General features: G+C 30.5%; 1 protein-coding gene across 6 annotated transcripts in view; it reads left to right on the top strand.

Moving 5' to 3' along the window:
* Positions 1-23,355, top strand: part of Obsc (Obscurin) — a 120,588-nt gene that overhangs the window by 17,888 nt on the left and 79,345 nt on the right. For 4 of the 6 annotated variants that reach the window (XM_088257997.1, XM_088257993.1, XM_088257996.1 and 1 more), the window contains exons 2-3: positions 2,225-2,336; positions 7,059-7,129. In XM_088257997.1, coding sequence (XP_088114123.1) covers positions 2,291-2,336; positions 7,059-7,129 — 117 coding nt within the window. In that variant the 5' untranslated portion in view covers positions 2,225-2,290. Of the gene's footprint in view, positions 1-2,224; positions 2,337-7,058; positions 7,130-13,826; positions 13,999-18,097; positions 22,922-23,355 lie in introns of those variants that run through there. The other 2 variants (XM_088257998.1, XM_088257995.1) reach the window with 2 other exon arrangements.

Here is a 23,355-nt window from a genome sequence, read left to right as displayed (position 1 = left end):
GTCGTAATTACTTGATCTTATTTTGTCAACTAGCACTATTCATATCGTAAATTTTGTCCATATAATATTGACTAAGAACAAAAAATGGGTAGATACATAGCAAATAAACATAATATTATCAAAACAATATTTAGGTTTAAATAATTTTATTCAATATATAAACATATTGGCATAAATAATGTTATATAAAAAAATATAAACTTTTCATTAGAAGGTAGACCATAGAAAAAAAACAATAATCTCGAGTGCTATAATAAATTGTTTCCGAAAATTTGGTAAACTTTACTATTCGTCACCGTAAAAAGACAACTTATAATTTTAAGTATAATTTTTTTTATAATCTGTTATATTATGAAAAGCATTCATTGAGTAAACAGTACAATATTACAAATGAATTTTTCTTTAATTATTTTTTCTTAGACACGCGTTTCTGTGACTCACTCTGGTTAAATGGAAAATATAGAAAGCACACCTTCCTAATGACTGGAGATCCTAATAACTAGAGATCTGGAGTGAAAAAACGGACAATTACATTTTTTATTTATTTAGATAGATACAGAAAAACATGCGCATATTCGAATTCAATTGTTGTTTCAATATTTCAAACCAAATTTTAAACTATGAGTATAACATTTTTATTTATAACTTTTTTTAATATTTTTATTTATACTTTTACTAACTGAAACATAAACAATCACCTCTTGTTATTAGGGCTCCATAATATTTATGATGATTGCTAATATAATCGGTTACGTACAGAGTTGCCAAAGCGTTCTTGCGGCACGGCATTTTATTTATTATCTAGGAGACACTAGTTGCAAGCATATCGGCTGCCAAAAAGTCAAGGTTTCACGATTTACGCGAATACTGAACACATTCAGGTCTACGGACGACGCGGTCACTACGATCAAGGTTTTCCAAACGAGTATTTATTCATACGAATTTTCCGCCAATGCCAATAAGTCTTTTTTTTGTTATACCATCAATATATTCACCTTTAGATAAATACAGTGTGACTCTCCATTCATTTCATTGAGTTCTTTATCGTTTAGTCTTACAAAACTCTTAATTCTCTAATATAATAAATTTTCCATAATTTACTGTAATTACTGTAATACTGTTATTGGTATAACGTAACATTTTTTATTACTGATAAAACCCTTTTTTTTTATTTAGGGCGTCAATTCCAATAAAAAAATTATGCGTTTTAAAAATAACTTCCAAACTTTTATTTCTTGCTACTTTGATATTTTGAAACCAGTTCAGAAAGTTAGTGTTACCATATTCTTCCTGAAAACTTATTTATAATGAAAAGTTTTATGCTTTGCAATGGGATGGCATTTTAACAAGTATGTACTGATTTTAAACAAATGTTTTATTAGTTATGAAATTGAAAATCACATTGGTATTGCTTCAAATATTGCTTGTAAAGATTTTGTTTTTCATTTTAATTTAATTATTTTAATAGCGCATTTTATAATAAAAAGGTATTAAAAATATGACGTAGCATAATTTGTTATTGCTAAAAAATAACTACACGTTAATGTCTGATAATATACTTGATAAATATTTTTTTAAAAAGGTTTCTGACGTTTCGTCAGATCACAAAAGTTAGTGATTAGGAATACCACATAACACATACTTTAAACGTAGATATACCATGATTTTACGCAACACCACATCATGTTCCACGCAGCACACTAGTTACACATTACACTAGTTCATATTTTATGAAGATAATTAGAGATTATTTATGATAATAGTTCATATTTTGAATATTGAAAGCATTAACTTTGTGGATTTATTATTTTGAGAAATAAAGAGACTTCTTTTTTTATCCACTCACATTTTTATAAACAACCAACTAGTTTCGGCAACAACCTGTTGCCCTCCTCGGGGTTTATAGATAAAAGTCATAAATTAAACCCAGAAGAGGGCAACAGGTTATTGCCGAAACTAGTTGGTCGTTGATAAAAATGTGAGTGGATCAAAAAAGAAAACAACAAACTCTTTTTATTTCTCAAAATAATATGAAAATAATAGTTCTAATTGAACTGTTATCATAAATAACCCATAACGAACACATGAACTATTGTCACACATTAGACCAGTACATATTACACAAAGAAATACTTAAAATAATACCAGATCATATCACACATATTAAGGATAATCATACCCATTACACTGCACACTTTATTCAAATGTACATGTTATTTTATAGCCATGACACTACACAATCACTACTAGCTTCAAGCTCCCGCACTTCCTTACTTGCACCAGCACTACCATGTCATTCACCAAGCAGCAGTATCGCGAGACATGCATACAAACAGGTTGGTTGTAGAAATATTAGAGCTTGATCATAGATGGCGCCGCTTTTCAGTAGAACCTTGAGTAGCAATGCTTGTTGAGTATGTAGTTTTAAAAATATTGCTATGTGTAATGAATTCTCAACGACAGCATCAGACTTCACGAAGGCTTAATGTATGGTAGTCAAATGAGCTAATTATTATCCTACGAAAACGAACTATTCCACAGACGAAAGCAAACGCCGATTCTGGTCATAAATCGCGCTAAAGCGAGGTTTTCTTCCACTTATAGACTTAATAGAGCAGTGTATGTGATTAAAATTAAGGTCATTCTTCGAAATGGCTTATGATCTGAGTCGATATTTTATCTACACTACAGTTGATTTCAAATAAACTAAAACATCTCATTTGCAAAGATTTTCCTCATTTACAAGCAGATAATTGTAACTAGTGCTTTTATTATTTTGTAAAATACGGTATGGATCACGTGTGAGAATTGAGAAAATATACTTGTTATGTAGTATGTATGATAGGAATGAGATTTATGTATGTGAACTGTATAAATACAAATAAAAAAATTGATTACACTACCAACTATTATATCGCAATCAATCTCCACTTTCAGAATGGGCATCTCCAACCTAGTGAATACTATACAAAAACAAATAAGTGATCTCTTAACCAGCCTATGACAGGTCATAAGCCTTGTTAATATCTAGACGTTCATATTCTTCTTCATCTATGTTGAGATGTCAAAAAATGTAAAAATAACTCCTAAATAAAGCGGAGAAAACCCACATTTGTGAACAAGTATTTGGACATACTTAAAATGTTGTGTGAACAACAAAAAAAAATAACGTCAATTAAAATCATTTCCCATTTCATACTCGTATAGCATTTCGCATCATTTTTAACCACGGTGTTTAAAAATGATGTGAAATGTATCAAAACACGTTTCACAATATATTTTAAGAAATAGTGTATTGACCAAGTTAAATTTATGTTATAAATGGATATGTATTACTACAAAGTGTCGAATCAATTAATGAAATAATTATCTCTAGTTGTTTGAAAAGATATGCCAATTTTTGTAGAGTTTATTTCAACACACATGTTAAAATAGTGAATAGATACGTTTTGTTAATAAACCATCAAATACGATCATGTATTGTTCATTTATATCATGGCAAAAGTTGAAGACCTCTCTATTGACATTCTGTTGACCAGCCCCAACCCGGCCGATAGTGACGGGTGACAGGAGACAATCAATGACTGCCATTATTGTGGATTGAGGCCCTCCAGAAGCGAAACAACTTCCTCGTCGAGGAATTACTGTCACCATTATCGTTTAACATCCATACCATACCCAAACTCTTGGAATTGTTCCAACGGTCAATCACATAGCGACTTGCATTATTTTTTTATGTTACTCCGCGCGTATTCTGGAATACAGATTTGTAAGATGCCTGATGAATACAACCATGGGTTTTATTTTTACCAATCACGTTATAGTCGACTTAATCTGTAAAGTGTCTAACTCCCTCTGGAATTACTGAACAGGAGAGAGAAAAACAAATACATCTAAACATACAATAGTAATTTATTGATTTTAAAACACTGTCTTGTTTTCTACATGCATGTTTAAACAAGGAGTAAATGGCGTATCTTTAGAACCGATAAATTCAGAATGTTAGATAATTTGTAATGTCATTAATTGATTCGGCAGTCACTTTGTGGTTATTAATATCTATCCATTTTTAATTTAAGTTTGACTTAAACATAAATGATAATAAAATTATAAGCTTTTATTCTGTATTGTACAATGAGCCCATTGGAGTTAGACACTGACAGGAAAAAACTGACATTACGAACAACAAAAGGAATTTTGATGAAATTCTTTTTTAACAAAACTTGAAATTTAAAAATAAAAATTAAGCATTATTGTCAATAAAACGTGTATAAAATAAAGCATTTTGAGAATATGTTTTAATAAATAATGCAATAGTAGAAATAATCCTCTTAATCCCCTTTACGTCATGTTTTAAGGTATATATGATGCATATATACAATATATATATATATATATATATATATATATATATATATATATATATATATATATATATATATATATATATATATATATATATATATATATATATATATATATAGATATATATATATATATATATATATATAATAAAAATATAAATATATATATATATATATATATATATATATATATATATATATATATAGATATATATATATATATATATATATATATATATTAAAAATATAAATATATATATATATATATATATATATATATATATATATATATATATATATATATATATATATATATATATATATATATATATATATATATTTATATGTTTATGGTTAACGATTAGGTATCTGACTAATCTGAGGCAGTGTATCTGACAATTTTTTTAAATATAATTTAGAAAATCAAATATTTTAGTGAAAGCTTTTACCGATGGAATTATTTACTTTTTTCATTGCTTTAGTGCGCGTAACTATATTTTTTATATATAATTTTATAAATAACTTTATTTAAATATGTCCAAATCTTTGTTCACAAATACTGAATACTGATTTCTTAAAGGATTGTTATTTCTATAAAGGTTTCAACTCCATTCTCGCACAAAATTTCCAACACATGAAATATTAATTAGAACTCGCTTTTCATTTATTTCTCAAAATATATAAAAAAAAACATGTTTCAGAGGTATTCACATATTAAAAATATTTATTATACATGCTTTATCTACTTCTGACTCATTTTTCATTTTATTTCTGAAATACGTCATTTGTGACCAATTTTATTTTTGTAACTCGCTCCGTTCTTCATTTGCACATAAATCATAACATAAAAAGGTGTTAGCCGTGCACCAATGACTTACCTGACTAAACACTTACTTAAATGTTATTATTTTTTCTGCTAGCTTTTGAAATGACCCTCACGCTTTTGCAAACGTAATTTTATTTTTAATACACAGGGATTGTCGAAATTATGTATCGCTTAAGCATATGGTTATCTTGATCGTTTACACATGAAGGAAAGGTGATCAGCCCTCCGCTTCAGGTACCAGTCCAGGGTAATATTGAATAAATATGACAGTGAAAAAATCACTTATATTTATTTTACCCCCCTTGGGAAATCGAACCCGGGACCTCCAGAACGGTAGCCGAGCGTGCTGACTATTACACTACGGAGGCGGACAAAAGATAACAATCACAATCAAGATTACACTGCGTTTATATGACGCAGTGCCCTATGCACCATTGGGGTGCGGATAAGGGTTTTATTATTAGGAATAAATATTTTTCAGTCTTTCCAAAGGCCTCCCCGCTCCTTCGATGTATTTCACAACTTTAAATCGCAAGGCCATTTTTATAACTTTTAACTATTATTCAACTTTTGGTAGTAAGTTGAAAATAAATTGAAAGCAATATTCTTATTGGCTGACAGAATATTAAGATTAGTGTTTATAAATATTTGGTTCTTTTTAAAAACTAATCGTCATGAAATAGTGTCTTTCCTATTTTTAAACATAAGGGTGCTTTTATATCATAGTTGAAAAGACACGTAGTAGCGGGTTCAATTCCTGCCAATTGCAAAGGAAGTTCAAGGAATATTTATTTTCATTTAGCATCGCTATTCGGTATCCTACCTGCAAACAAGCTTCTTAAATGCAGCCTTTGCGGATTATTATTTTTTTATTCAAAACTCATATTTTAAACCATAGCGTAATATACATGTACATATATTACTCTAATACCTTGAATTCATCGTGGATATTTTTTACAGGCTGATGAAAAATAGAAAAAATCAAAAAATCACGTCAGATATTAATAAAGTGTTTCACTTGACCTACAAACTGCATATTTCATCTAATTTAAGAAAGGATTTTAGAGCATCCATAATTTATATCCAGAGTTATTTCACATCATCGCTCTGAAAAGAAGCAATTCGAAAAGACCCTGAAATGTAATATTTTCAGAAACCCTTTGAGTGTAACATTCTTTTTAGGGCCACCTAAAAATAGAGCTGCATTAAAATAATCGCAAATATCATTAACACATTAAAAATATTTATCAAAACGAGTAATTTTAGCATGTTTTCAGCGTGACTAAAAAAAATTTAACATATCGCTCACTCCTTTTAAGAACGTCATAAATCAAAAAACTGGATTATTCAGGAGAACGTTTTTAATGTTTAAAAATATAATACAATGTATTCAAAATAAATATCAAGCCACTTATTAAATTTTTTACTGTGCGACAGATCTTTTTTGGTAAAACCTGAAGGTTTTTTCTCCATTTGAGAAATATTAAGTATATTTAAAAAAAAAATTAAACAATACATTTTTTTTTTAAATGCAAAAACAACACTTTCTGACATGTAGCGGGTAAATATTAAATTAAAAATATGCCTTTTTTCTGGGATATAGTACATTTTTCGGGCATTCCGAAAACATGCACAACTGAAAATTGTCGATTTTTTATTTATGACGTTCTTGAAAGGAGTGAGCGATATGTATTACATACATATTTATCCCGATTTCTTAAAAAACAGATTTTAAATTAAAATTGCGCGTACATTGTACTTTTTTAACATTGCTTTTTTTATTGAGTGTTAATATGATTTAGATATACCCTGTATATATATTTGATTATATTTCTGAATTATTCATATTTTTCATTCCACAATTTCAGAGTTTGGCGAGCACCTGAGCCGTGTGGTAGTGGCGGAGCTGCTAAAGCAGCTGGCCACAAACAAAATGGAGGTTAGTAAATATTTCTACACATTTCGTTATTATTTTTAAATGAAAAATTTCGCATCAAGCAAAATAAAAGAGTCGTTGGAAAATCAGTATACATTTTCTCCGATAAAGTCATTTAAACAAATTGAGATAGAGAGCCGGATTCTTTTCTTAATTTAAATTAACTATTTTAGTGCCAAATAATAAAAAAAATGGATATTGATTCAATGTAATGAAATTTAATCATTTTGACAGAATTCAATGTGTAAAAATTATAATTGAATTAAATATGTTGTTATGCGAGTATAAAGTACACATAAATTGATAAATCTAAAATATTAAATATTTTTATTAATTTATTTATTTTAAGTAATTATAATTCTAGTAACAGCAGAAAATATTCCTCTTATTTTGAAGTAAGTGACTTGTAGATGGCTCTCGTATTTTTAAAATTAAATTTAAGTCCCTTGGCATTAAAAACATTTCATCATTTTATGATATTTTGATGAAATTAATTAAATATTTAGGTGAGATCGTTACATGTCGACATTATTGCAATTCGTAGAGTGGACTATTTATTTCAGCAGTCTACGACAAAAGTGGCAAACCTATGGCACACGGTCATAAAGTTACACATTCCTTTAATGTTCCTGGTGATTCATCATTTTGAATCAAAGTTGAACTGATGTAAAATACTTAAGGCACTAAAATGATTCGTTCGCCTCATTAATGCATTTCGGTTACAGCTTCTAGCAATAAATACAAAAAAAAATATTATACAAAGTGACCGATGAATGATAAGTAAAGTGTCATAATTACAAGTATTTCTATTAATGACGGCAAGCGTCGTGGTCAAGTTAGATAAACGCTCTACTGAGAAACTGATTCGATTTCTGCCAATCACAAAATGGATTAAAATATTTTTTAAATTGGTATTTGTAGTATGTTTTTCAAATCTACCTCTCCTGTTCTTATAAATAAATATACTTTAATATATATAGACTCTTCTGTAGCACTCGTAAATCGTCTATATGAACGTAGATAGAACACTTATTTATTTATTTTTATTAAATTAAAAATGCAGTTATTTATCCCCTTAACAATATTATACATATGGTATTAAGTAATGATTTATTATTTTTAGGGCTATTCAAACATTCTGTTTAATTAATATTTAAACATCAAACGTCTTTTATTATACATACAATTTAACTGATTTAAAAATTGAGTCAGTCGAACAACTGTCAGGTTTTTTGGCAAAACTAGGGATTTTTTGATAAGAAGTAAGTTGAAGGACCGTTTAAAATGATCTCAGTCACTAGTCTATAACAATAAATTAATCCAAGCATCAATTAGTTACTCTACATCGTCAGATTGACACTTTTGGCATTTACAGGACCAACATAGTATATTTACATCGAATTATAAATGCATATCATTGGCAGACCTTCTTGTCTTGAGACATCACTAATATATTAATTATAATTACTCTTATTTTATTACAAATAAGATTAATATTTGATGAGATCGAATATCTAGAGATGTGAGTGGGCATCAAAAGTGAACATTTACACTTCTTCAACTTTTATTGTATCAATTGATAGAATAAAACTGAATATTGTTGTTTTATAATTTTTTTACTTAGTTAATTATATTATTCTGTATTAAATTATATATTAACGTTACAAAACTTGCTTACTTTTCGAAATATCCAACTAAAATATACCGAATAAAAATCCATTATTTTTCCAGAAAGAGTTTTTATTCATAATTCTATAAAAATATTCGTATTATCAAAAAATACATATTTTTTCATAATAAATAACTAATAATATATTTTATTTAAAATATAATACATTTTTATACAGGGATTTAGATCTTTAAAAATATATTTTTGACATAAAATAAATAACATAACTCAGAATGATACCTTTATGTGAATGTGATAATTTTATTAAGTTGTGTGTTATTCTAACTTTTTGTGTATATTTATTGTAAAATAAATTTAAGATTAAAAATTGGTTTTGACTAACTCATGACGTGACACTGTAACATTAACAAACTCTCAATTTAACGAGTTGTAAATAAATTTCATGGATAATCGATTTCTTGATTATGCAAAAATATATTTTTAAAATGTGTAAAAATACATTTAAACAAATGTAATTAATCTTTTCTATTTTGTCTGAAAAACAAACCTCCGAATGAGTCCTAAAATAATATAAATAAAAAAGCGCTTTGTTTTCTTGTGTAGGATATCTTTTTAGGGTAATTTTATTCACATTTTTTCAGGTGCTTGTAATTTTTTAAGTGATTTCTAAGCTCGACTCTTAAAATAGGTACCTAATAAATTGACGTTCGGTCCGAAAGCTCTTGAAAGCTCGTTGGCACTTGCGCCATCTGTCGGTTGATACTTAAACTTCTTAACTAAAGAAGTTTTCTTTAATTTGGTTCCTGAATACAAATCTATTTACCGACACAAGACTCTAAATACTTTGAGGAAACATCAAACCAAAAGTATAAACTTTTTCAACAATTTTAAAACACAGAGCTGTTTTTATAATCTCTTACAAAAAATGTATCGTACTTCTCTATTATTTTTTATTCATTAATGCATTTTTTGTGTAAAAAATATTTAAGTGTTGTACACAGTCTAATATAACATATACGATTATTTATATATTTTTTAATATTCACATTTTACTAGTAGGGTAAACCTTAGTCTGAAATGTACAAACAATAAATAAATCATTTGCTTAAACCCATATCAATACTATCAAATGTATTTCTCTCTCTCACATTCTTCCTTCTTCTGTCTCAATCTTGTGGATTGGTCTGCAGCGACAAATGATACCTCCTTCACCCCTCCGCTCTATTTTGCGAAACCCTCTTCAGCTCCTTAGCTCCTCATACGTTGAACTAAACTCTTTTATATACATATTCACTTTCTATTGTGTATATTTTTTTCATCAAGTCGTTTTATCATCCTGTTTCAAATTTACCTTCCACTCGTATATTTTTTTTAATTTCTTGCTGGATAGTTATGAAAGGGTCGAATTTTCATTCGTATATGATTCCAAATTCATTTAATAGCTATGTTAACTCGTGTTGTTATAAATAAATATTTTTTAAATAATTTAATGGATAGTTATTCTTTTAAATATTGATTCGGCAGTCATTTTGTGGTAAAACCTATCAATTTTTTATTAATTTTTTTAATAATAAAGATAAAAACCCTTATCCGCACCCCAATGGTGCATAGGGCACTGCATCATATAAACGCAGTGTTATCTTAATCGTTAACACATGAAGGAAAGGTGACTCAGCCCTCCAGTCCAGGGTAATATTGAATTAATATCACAGTGAAAAAATCAATTATATTTATTTTACCTTCCTTGGGAATCGAACCCGGGACCTCCAGAACGGTAGCCGAGCATGCTGACCATTACCCTACGGAGACGGACTACGGATTAAAAATTTTACTTAGTAAATACCACTATTTAATATACGGTGTTTGAAAATGATGCGGAATGCATCGAAACACGTATCACAGTAGATGTTAAGAAATAGTGGTATTTACTAAGCCAAAATTTTTATTAAAAATGGGTAGTTGTTCCTCAACTTTTATAAATAATAATACATATTTTATTTCAATATCATATTACGATTTTATAATCCTTTTATCTTTTAATCTAAATGATTAATAATATTTTTTTTAGTTCCTTGCCACAATTTAGTGAGAGAAAAATCGCCTTATACAAAAAATTTAATGTTTGTTTACAAGTAAATAAATTCTATATAATTTTCAATCCGAATCGTAAGGCGTATTTCACAAGTAAACATAAGTATTCTCTTTCAAAAATGAATTCGGCGTTGCTTATATTTTTGCTGCGGAAAATTTAAGTTATTTGTAAGAAAGCATTTATTCGAATGCCAAGAGTCTCATTTAATAACCATCATCTTAAATTTTGGCAAGCAAAAGTGCCCATGTATATTTATGTATTAATTTTAAATCAAACACAGATTTTTTGAGTCTACTAAGTTGTATTTTATTAACAAAAAACACATAAAAAATTATATTGTGACAATTGTTTCGCCTTGTTAGGGCATTATCAAACGAATGTTCATAATGGACATTCGTTTGATAATGCCCTAACAAGGCGAAACAATTGTCACAATATAATTTTTTATGTGTTTTTTGTTAATAAAATACAACTTAGTAGACTCAAAAAATCTGTGTTTGATTTAAAATTAATACATAAATTAAAATGGAGTTCTACAAATTAAACGCCAAGTCAATAAATAAATAAACCCATGTATATTGTTTAAAATTATTCCCAGAATGTTTCCAACAGACTGATATTAACTGTTTTATTTAAAAATATTCAGTTTATTTTCAAAATTCACATAAAACAACGATTTAGGTTTTTTTCTGGCTCCATAGTGTAGTTGTAAGCGTGTTTGGCTACCATATCCCGGTTCGTTACCCAGATGGGTTAAAATATGTATTGGCTGATATTTACTCTCATATTTATATCATTCTGGACTAGTAAAAAAACGCAGAAATAATCGCCTTGCTTTCACGCAATTGACGATGAAGACAACACTCGCTCACATACAATTTAGTGCCTTATGCACTATTGGGTGTATTTAAAAGAAACCGTGGAAAAATATTTTTATAAATGTTCAAAATATTTTTTATTACAAAATATGCCTAATAATTAAATCATGTATTTCTAAAACGCCAATTTAAAGTATGGCAAAACATGCATATTTTGTAAATAAAAAGGCTTTTTTTTTATCTTTAAGTCATTTTTTGCATTTTTTTTATCTAAGCGCATAATTTATGACAACGCGTTATATGGACTTATGACATCATAGAAATGCATTAAGCGAATATTTTTTGTTGAAATTAAAAACGTTACTCGGATTATTTTACAGCTTTCAGATTTTAATTGCTGTCAGCTCTAAAAATTAATAAGATTTAAAAAAATGCAAAGCATTGAAAAGAAATGCTGTGACAAAAAATAAAAAATAAAATTAATTAAACGGATCAGTATTAATTAAGGCCTAAGTGTGATTTTAATCAAGTCACATTTCAAGACTTATTGCATTTTAAGTTTTTATTTTATTACATTGAATAAAGAACGTTAAATGCAAACTAGACGAGCTATATTAGTGACTTGAATGTATATGACTATATATGGATTGACTCACGAAAAACAAAAAACAAATCAACTGTTACTACAAATATATATATATATATATATATATAATATTTTATGGAGTCGGGTTGTGATTCCGCGGACCCGCGGAAGACAAAGCTTTTAGGTTCAAACCCATTGTACTATAACTAATTTCACTTTTCTCAATAACGAGGTGTTTATTCGAAAATATTAAAGTATGAATTTGAAAATTTTATTGTACGAAATATGTCTGTATATTATACAATACAATAAAAACACGCATATTCCTAACGTGTCTATCGACGTTCTCGTTTTTGAAATACACACTTAAATGAGGTATATAATTTTTTATCTGTGAGAAAAAAGCTTCAATGAAATTTACGTATTTATACATCAAACAAAACACTTTTCAGAGAAAATCGTCGTTGGTTTTTCATTCATGGCATTCTAGATTATTATTTTTTCCTTCATTTATACGCAGACGATACATACATAGGTACAACACACATATAGATACAATAAAAGGACTGCTTTTTTTATCTTAAATTACTACTACTACTGACCCTAATTCGTACCTAATGGTGCATAGAGCATTGTATCAAATTGAAGCAATGTTAATTTGATCGTTAATTTTATGAAGGAAACGTAGTAAGTCCTGCGGTTTAGGTACCAGCCCAGGGTAATGTTAAATAAATATTATAGTGAAAAAACACTTATATTTATTTTTCCCCCTCATTGAGAATCCGACCCGGGACCTGTATGGTAGTCAAATGCACTATCTTCTAGACCATGGAGGCGGACACTTGAATTTATTAAAAAACATTAATAATGATATACGTAAATTAATTTATCAGTCATACAACTTAGTATATATAACAATACACTAAATAAATACCAATTTTTATGAAGTATTTCTTATACTTTAATTTTTATTTCAACTCAGTTGAGAATTGAACTCGAGAACTTTTAAATGTTTTGCAAACTTATTTAAAGCTCTATGCAATTTAGATATTAACTGATTGTTTATTGATTGAGCATTAATGTAATAAAACTATGAAAAGTATTTAAAACAAACTTTAAATTACATATCCAAATTTAAAAATAGTTTTGAGTCAAAAGTATCAAAATTCAGTCAATATAGTAATAAATACGGACCAAGTCAAAACTTCTAAATAATGTTTATTTTACAAGCTATCAAGTTGATATTATACCTATATCAGTAATTATAATACTTTCGCTAAGAATTTTAAATCCTTAAAAAATAAATAGACCTTTAACGGTCTTTCAACAAATGCATTAGTAGTTTCAATAGTTAAATAAATTGTATTGTATTTTAATATTTATAATATTTTTGCAAAATTTTTAAATGTTTTGTAATAATACCTTGAAGCAGGTTTTTGTTGCAGCTTCTAACGTCGAACTGTTTCACTGTTTTTCCATTATCGACAAGTTTCGAGAATTTCAAAATACTTTTTGTTTACATAATCATTCAGCAGACAAAAAAAAGAAGAGCATCCCCACTACCGTGTAAGCTCAGTCGTCCAGAGACTCAATCACTTTAGTTACGGTCTCATTTAGTGATGAAAAGATGGATCATTAAACCGCAGACCTAACTGTCATCTCGGATACCTAGTTTCAATTCAAAGTGAAAGTGATAATACAAATACCAATGTTGTTACGTCACGATATTTCGAAATAAGTGCCAAAGTATAAATTGTGTTATTTTTGGAGAATCATTAAAATATTTAAGTGCTAATTACTGTTTTGTTCGCTTCGGTTATTTGAAAAAATTCAAAGACATTCTACATAATACTTTTCGTGGCGTTTTTTGATATTTTAAAATAATTTGCGTATTATGATAGGCGTTTCAACCATGAATTTTTCAATTTTAAAATTATTATTGTTTAATTTACTTCTTTAATAAACTTCCGGAAAACTTAAAATCTATAAAAAATTATCAAACTTTTAAAACTAAAATTAAAAAATATTTAAGACTCACCCCTTCCTAGACTCCATACCAAAGAATGTTTATTTTTAATTTTTAATTTACCTTGTTAATTTTTTATTTTTAATTTTAATTTACTTTGTTTTAATTTACTTAGTTTGTAAAAAAAAAAAAAAAAAATGTGAAACGAACTCCCTCTCTAAACACAAGTATCTACTTTATTAGAGAGGTAGAAACGTTATATATAAGATGTTCTGTATATTTACCTATTTTGTATTTCAAAAATGTATTTTTGTAAAAAAAAAATAAAAAAATAAAAAAAAATAAAAATTGAAACGTTAAAAAAATATCGCTTAAATAAAATATCCTCAAAAAAACCTTACGTTTTTTTTTTAATAATGATTAATTGATGTTAGCTTATAACTTCAAAAATTCTTGTTAAAAGCAGGTAACTTTTTTATAAAAAAATGTAAATCAATAAATATTTTCATCATTGATCTACAAACTTGTATGTAGAATGATGAAGTTCGATATGATTGCAAAATTGCCAATTATTTTTAAAACTGTTATCTCCAATATACTATATATTGAATAACAACGAATAGATTTTTATAACTAGGAATTAAAAATAAAATAACTCAACGGTTCATCTTGAAGACAATTAATTGAAAATGAAGCAGTGATTGCAAATAAAAACTTTTTACATATAAAACTAAGAAAGTTAACATCATATTTTACAATAACTTCATCGATAAAATTTATAACTAGCGTTAAGACACTTATTTTTCATCGTTTACTTTGTGTTTACGCTCGGCTACCGTTCTGGAGGACCCGGATTCGATTCCCAGGGGGGGTAAAAATAAATATGAGTGATTTTTTCACTGTAATATTTATTAAATATTACCCTGTACTAGTACCTGAAGCGGAGGGCTGATGGCACCTTTCCTTCATGTGTAAACGATCAAGATAACACTGCGTTTATATGACGCAGTGCCCAATGCACCATTGGGGTGCGGATAAGGGTTTTATTATATATTATTACTTTGTGTAATACCACTTAATTTTTAAGTGGTTTAACACAAAGTGTACGTTAAATGATAAAAATAGTGTTTTCTCACCATACCACAAAGTTACGTAAAGTTAAATGCAATTTTAGTGCGGTGTTTTCTAAAATTACCTCCATTTCTCTTCTTCTTTCTAATATGTATATGAGAATCAAGTTATTAATATGTTTTCTCAATTGAAGTATTTTTTGCCTAAACATACACTGTTATAAAGATTTCCGCGAAGATTTTCGTTTATATTTACAAGATAATAAAAATAAGTAATGTGTTTCTCCTGAGACATTACTAATTCCGGTAAGAGTCTACTGGAACTGTGGAGGTGTGCAGAAATATTAGGAATTATCTACTGATTCATCTTGTGGAAATATTTGGCAATCATTTTATACGTCTTCTGACGTAATCTTCTATTACTTTCTTCTACTTTTACATTTCCTATTCATTGATAAGAATAGCTATTTTTGTATAGAACCAGGGCAAAACGTTTAAATAATATTTTATAATATATTAATATTTAGTTAATCAATATTTCAAAACGAAATAGTTTTATATTTACGAGAAAGTATTTTTTTAACCGCTTTGAATGTAAACTAGCATTTTATATTTATACCCGTAGATGGAAGCATCTGAAGCTTACAAAGCTAGTCGGAATAATATATGTAAATACTCAAGTGGAAAAAACATGTGTTTTATTTATACTTCAATCATCTAATCGTCTAATCTAATCATCAGTCTTATCACAAAGTGAATACTGAAACAAAAAAGAAAAATCCTCCTGAAATTGGAGTAAAATGTTTTCTAAATACAAACTATGCACCATTTCCTATGTTTAAAAAAAAAGGATAACATATTCGATGACAGGCTATCGAATTCATACTTTTAGATTAATACATGATAGTTTTTCTTTATTTTAATTTTTTTTGCATTTTACAACATAAAATAAATACAAATACAAATAAATAAAATAAAACATTAATACAAAAAAAGATCCCACAAAGGCATGGCCTGTTTGTGGTTATACAATATATTTTAGGTCATAGTATAGGGCACTGGCAAGAATAAAATAGATATTATAAGAAGTAAAATTAGAATAAAGTGTTTATATAAACTTTAAATACTTGACAAACTGAAAACAAAAAATAATATAAAAAAGTAACTAAAAAAATAATAATAAAAAATAAAAAAGATGAAAAAAAAAAAAGTGATCTAACATGTACTACATGAGTTATGCGTCTATAAGAAAAAGGAACTTAATCCGTTTTTTCAATAAATAATTTCAGCAAAATTTTAAATCGATACAAACTTAGGTAAACAACTTAATCGTAGCAATAAAATAATCAAGTGGTTTATTTTAAATTACAATTGGATTTTGTACATTTCTTTAAATTTGTTTAATTAGCTATTTGGTGATCATTTATCGCCGGAATTCCGCGACTTCCTCGTGTTGTGAGAAGATAATCCACGAAATTTGAAGTAGGTATTAATGAAACACCTACTCGAGCGATGGCAATTACCGAGATTACGTCTTCGCCTTGACCGGTCGGTAGGATCTATTCTTGTCATTTTTGACAATGCTGTCCACAACAAGCCAAGTTCTCGAGAAAAAAAAACTACTAAAATCCCAACGACAACTTAAAGGTTAATGCTGAAACGCGCCTGCCAGAGAAAAACTCTGATGATGCTAAATTTATCTCGGAAGTCCCATCCTGGTGGTACAAATGTCTTAACCATTTGGCTGGCACTTGGTTGAACGGTTTCCATTGTTTATCCTCTATATTTAAATGGGCCGTAGAATTGTCTGTTTTTTTTTGTTAAGTGTCTCGTTCCACTGGCCGATTCGATCTCATTTTTTCTTAGCTTTGCACACCTCTCGTGACGTCACGCGTTCTGCCGTCTGTGGATAAGAATTCGACTCACCTTTTTTTCCACATGACTGTTCTATCTCTACATGATAAAATCGCAACTTTCACATGTGTTTGTTTTTCCTTCGCTTTCCAGAACCACGTAGCTCCATTTTTAATACATTCTTCTCATTCACACCCAATAGTGCATAGGCATAAAGTATTGTTTAAGATTTACATACTTATATATTTAGGATTACATCTTATACGATTAAAGTGCTAACCCTGAAAAATGTATTTTTTTATTTCAATTGGTAGCTATAAAATGGTATATTTTATAAATATTCGTATCATTAATCGCTTTTGGAACACCTCAAATGTTAGTTGAATCTGCAAACAACGGCACTGTCAAAAATGTATTATTTATCTTTTTTAATCATAATTATTTATCGTTTTTCGTAGTTAATTAATTTTGTCTTTAAATACAGCTCTAAAAATACTCGAAAATGAATATTGTACCATGATGTGCACGTATATTTTTAATTTTATTAAAAAAACATATTTATAGCTGCGTTTTCCACCTTGAATCAAATCAAAGAAAAATACATAAATAGTTTGATAACATTTTATTTGAAGTTGGATTGTAATCATTGCTTAGTATGCATGTTTAAAATTGAGCATCCTGTATTTTAGCTGAAATACTCGAGTTGGGGCAATGCTCTCCCCGAGTAGGGCGTCGCGGCGCTCCCGTCCCTTAGACCAGTCCAGCGCTACCCGTCGCGAGGTCCGCCCGTATCGCCACCGACATCTCTCGCTTCTACAACACACATGTCAAAACATTCGCGTTTAATATTATTTCGCTAACTTCGGTTTACCGGCGATTCGTTTCTAAAATTTATGAAATAATTTCGTTTATCTTTTAAATAATGTGCTATTTAAAATTGTTGTGTTTTCATAAGTTACTTTTAAGTTAAAACAATAGTTACATGTAGTCAATAAATATAATGTGAATAATTAAGTGAAAGATGAACATTTATACGTTCGAGTATTTTAGTTTTTTTTGCGTACCTAAACATCGCGTGTATTTCTCCAATTTTGGAGCTTGACGAATAAGAGTCCTTTTGCGCACGATGTCCTACTGCAGGATAACGGGCTGCAGCCGAGGGCTGCCCAAGCCCAACTACTTCCCCCTTTTGCCACCCATTTCGCCCGCTGATGCCCGCCGCTACTGCCGGATCACGGGCAAATCGTACGGCCTACCCTCGCACCATTACATCCCCGTGCTGCTCTCCGCTAGTTCTGCACACAAGGCCAAGTGCAAAATAACAAACGTATCCGGAGACCTCGCACCCCACCACTACGGACCGGAGATCAACTATGGCAATAGAAAACACCAAGTCCTCGCGGATTATCGATATGTTTTCCCCGTTCTTGACCTTAATAACGATGCCATAAAATCATTAATGGATTTGATCGAAACAAAAAATATTTCGGAAGACAGAAAATATGTCTACACAGTTCAGGAAAAACGATGCAACCTCGTGTTCCCTGCCGGTCTAGAAGCCGCGGTACGAGACGGTGACGTTCGAGATGTGATGCTGGGTAAAGATTCGGACACGATTCTTATAAAAATGAAACAAGGCCGTAATGTTTCTATGGACTTTGCCGATTTCGACGAGACGCTCGAACTTTACGAAGGTGAAGGTCCGAATGAAAATGCGTTGAAAATGTTCGAAAATGAAGAATTAGATAAAAGAAAAAAGCGTAAGCGTGCCTCCGGACTAGCAGGAATGAAAAAAATATTCGAAGAAAAAGATAAAATTGCCGAAATTGAAGAACTCAAAGAAGAAAAGGTTAAAGAAGAAAGATTATCGAAGAAAATCAAACATGAAGAAGAAAAAGAACGAATTACACCCGTTAAACTGGAAATTAAAGAAGCTGAAACTAAAGTTGAAATCAAAATAAAAGAGAAACTTGAAGTGAAACGAGTTGAACCAAAAAGATCTAAAACCAAATCTCCGGTTCTTGTTCCTAACGGAGATTGGAAAAATTTAATGCGACCATTAATAGAATCTTGGGATTGGGACACTTTCGAAAGAGAAGCTGCAGCTGCTATGGGAATTCCAAGAATAACGACTTTACCACAACCTATTAAAGCTACATCGCTCAAAATCACCTCCGAAATACCAACCGTTATACCTGAAATATTGAATATAACAACTGGATTTGAAAACGTTCCATCGATTGAACCGTTTTCCCCAGTAACGGAAACTCCTGATATTGAATTAATTTCTCTTATTAAAAAAATAACTCCAGAAAAATTAGAAACCACATCAAACATTAAAGAAAAACTTGGCAACATAGGAATAGATTCTGAAGAACAACTTCCTTTCTTAGATGAAATTCCTGATATCGTAAAAGCCATAGCGACTGGAAAATCTTCGAAAGTCAATAAAGTTACTGGCCTAACTTTGGATATTAACACGGCGAAAAAGTTTGTACCTGGACAAATTATTGACACACCGATTGGTGAAAAGTTCATTCCAGGTCAAACGGTATCCACTCCAGCCGGCCCAGTTTTTGTGCCAGGATTTACTGTATATACTCCGGATGGACCCGCACTTGTTCCGGGTCACACATTCATGAGCAACAAAACGAATGAACCCATATTTGTTGCCGGTCAAACAATGGAAACTTCTGATGGCGAAAAGTTTGTACATGGTCAAACACTTCGCCTTGAAAACGGAACAATGAAATTTGTCGAAGGTCAAACTATATTATCATCAGAAGGACCAAAGTTTGTCCCTGGAAAAGTTTCTCAAAGTCCAGAAAAAAAGAAAACTTTTATTCCAGGACAAACAATGATAACCGATCAAGGTCCACAATTTATTCCTGGACAAACAATTAAGCATGAAAATGGAGAAATTTTTATACCTGGTCAAAATATTTGTCTAGATTCAGAATGGAAATTTGTTCCAGGACAAAGTATAACTCAAAATAATGACACAAAATTTATTCCTGGTACAACGTTAAATACTGAACAAGGTCCAAAATTCGTTGCCGGACAAACGGTCATATTAAAAGATGGGAGTCCAATGTTTGTGCCCGGCATAACCGTAGAAAATGGCGGCGATGTAAATTTTATTCCTGGAACTACAGTAGAAACTTTGGATGGTCCGAAGTTTATTCAAGGTCAGATTGTGAAAACACCCGAAGGAGATAAGTTTATGCCTGGAAAAACTATAGTGGGACCCAATGGGGAAATAGATTTTGCTATCGCAAGATCGATAAAAGATATTGTGTTTATGGAACCAACTCCTACGGGGTTAGTTATAGATAGTTTCTCAATGTGTGTCAATAGTGATTCCGTCTGTGTTTTTGGACATATGGTACAAACAGATAAAGGAATAGAATTTTTCCCTGGAATTGATTGTCCGATAGTTGATGGAAAAATTGTTGCCGGCAGACTTATCAAAGGTGAAGAAGACGGTGCAAGATTCGTTCCAGGAATGATGATTGACGGAAGTTTCGTTCCTGGACAAATAGTGTTTACTGAAAAGGGTGAAAAATTTGTCCCCGGCCAAGTAATAGAAACGTTAGATGGACCCAAATTTGTTCCGGGTCAAGTTGTGGAAACAAAAACTGGAGGTAAATTTGTCCCCGGTCAAACAATTGAAACTGAGGATGGACCGAGATTTGTGCCAGGTCAAATTGTAGAAACGAAAGCAGGGCCAACATTCATACCTGGTCAAGTTATATCCACAGAAGAAGAAGGTTCTCGTTTTGTCCCAGGTCAAGTTGTCGATACTGAAGAAGGACCTCGGTTTGTTCCTGGTAGAGTTGTAGAATCAATTGAGCGTGGAGTAACTTTTGTCCCTGGCCAAATTGTTCACACGGCGGAAGGTCTTAAATTCATCGCACCTGATTTAACGGAAGGAGAAGAAGGACTCGAGTTTTCGGTTCAAAGCTTTGTCGTTACTCCTGAAGAGTTAAAGCTTTTAAAAGTTCACGGCACCGACACCTCTGCCAGGGGTGAGTTGAGTATCGATTCGAAGATGTTGCGACAACTCTCCGAAGCTGGCATGTCCGTAGGTAGGCAAGTACCCGCCGAAGTTCCAATTATAGATATTGTTCTAGAACACACCAAGAACTCGAGATTATTGGAATCGTTTATCAGCACTTACGGATTTAAGGAGGAAGTTACTGATCAACTAAGAACAATTATAACATCGATAATTGAGATGAGTATGAATGTTAACAATAAGCAGTCTAGTGACATGGTCGATGTATATACCAATTCGCAAGAATTAAAAAAGAGTACTCAGGATAATATTCAAGATAATAGATTTGAAAATTGCAACGGATCAAAAGAACAAAACAATAACACCAACATTGAAAATATCAAAAATGCTATCGCAGCAGCTGTTCTGGCTGCTACTGTAATTGCTGAGCAATGTGAACAGGAAAATAAAATAAATAGCAATAGTAATCACAAAGACAAATATAAGTGTGTTCTTAATTCTATCGATACAATACTGGGAAAATCTTTGAATGAGCGGTTTATTTCTTCAGTTTATAATATTCTTCAAAATGAAAAAGATAAAGAACATCTTTGTGAGCAAATTAAAAAGTACTCTTCAAAAAATAAAGTAGAAATGCTGAAATTAGCCATAAATAATATGGCCAAAAGTGAAGTTGTTAATGAAGACATCGTTGTTGAAAAACTAAGTTTTGTTTTACGTGATGAAAAAAGCTGCTTAGGTCCCGCATTCAAAAACATATCGAATTCAAACTCCGAACTCATCAAAAATGTATTGCAAAATATATCGGAATCGGCCGCTTCTCTTGCAACGGAACAGCAAGCAACAGAAACGTTACAAAAAGCAATCGTATCAGCAGTAAAGCAAACGAGTGACGTTCAACTCAACCAACTGCTATCTAATGGGAGTCAAGATGACATAAAACAACTTCTCATCCAATCGCTTGGCCTTGCAAAAACGTTAGGAATGCATTCAGTAGCAGCGAGTTTATTGAACCTCCTATCAGATCCGAAAAGCATGGTTAAGCTAGCTAACGACGAAAGCACATTGGATACATTGAGACGATTGACAGTAATGAGGCAACTCGCCGAACGTCACCCAAGTCTAAGTTCTGCACTTCGAAAGTTAGAGATTGATCCAGAGTTAGCAAGGACCGATCCAAAACTAAGAGAACTCGTACGAGAAAGTGCAGCTTTAATGATAGTACCCGAAGAACCACCATTACAAAGCTCTGCTGATGTACCTATTACATTATTTCACAATGAAAATAGTTTGGCCATGGAAGACTTTCTACTGCAACGCAAGAAGCATCCTGGAACTGTTTTGATTATGAAGAAAGGTTTACAGGCTGTTGTCCCGAGGGAATCAAGTAGAGCCGTACTAACTGGTCAAGTAGCATACACTCTTATTGATGAAAAGGGAATAAATCACTTCGAACCTTTGCACGTTTTTTCGGCATTGAGACTGAATAAACCAACGGCTCATCGGTTTTCTATGTACTGCTGTCAAGTAGCGAAAGAAGACGAGGATTTAGATAGCCAATCATTTACGGAATGTAGTAGCTTAAGCGATGATATAAGGATGACGAGGTTGGGTGGGTGGGTGAAAAATCAAAGAGGGGTGAAGTTAGAAACGGAACAATCTATACGTAGTTCTTTTGCATATGATGGGAGCATAGAACACACGCCGAGCTTTAAAAAACTGGACTCTGTTTGTCGAACTGAGAGCTTAATTTTTGATAAGGTAAATATATCATAAGTAATTGAAATTGATAAAAGCGTTAATTGAATAATACCTACACTATACATGTATTGAATTGTTGGGTAATATATCCAAAATTAAACAAGGTTTATTGGATTTGAATTCTACATTTATTTATGAATATGTTAAAACGTGACGCGTTTCGTCTTATTCAGTGTTTGATAATGTCTTAATAAGACGAAAAGATTGTTTGATAATGTCTTAATAAGACGAAACGCGTCACGTATTAACATATACATAAATAAATACAGAATTCAAATCCAATAAACCTTGTTTAATTTTGGATATATTACCCAACAATTCAATATGGAATTCTACCTACTGTCTGCAGTTACAATAAATATACATGTATTTTTTTTCTTTTAGCCAAAAATAAGATTAAAAAAATATTAGGATTCCATTTTGTCCACAACATG

The sequence above is a fragment of the Brachycentrus maculatus genome, unplaced genomic scaffold, assembly GCF_059751285.1.
Source record: "Brachycentrus maculatus isolate JH-2025_06_01 unplaced genomic scaffold, ASM5975128v1 h1tg000089l, whole genome shotgun sequence".
NCBI lineage: Eukaryota > Metazoa > Arthropoda > Insecta > Trichoptera > Brachycentridae > Brachycentrus > Brachycentrus maculatus.
The sequence above is the reverse complement of the archived record's forward strand: the minus strand, read 5'-3'. Positions and strand labels throughout refer to the sequence as shown.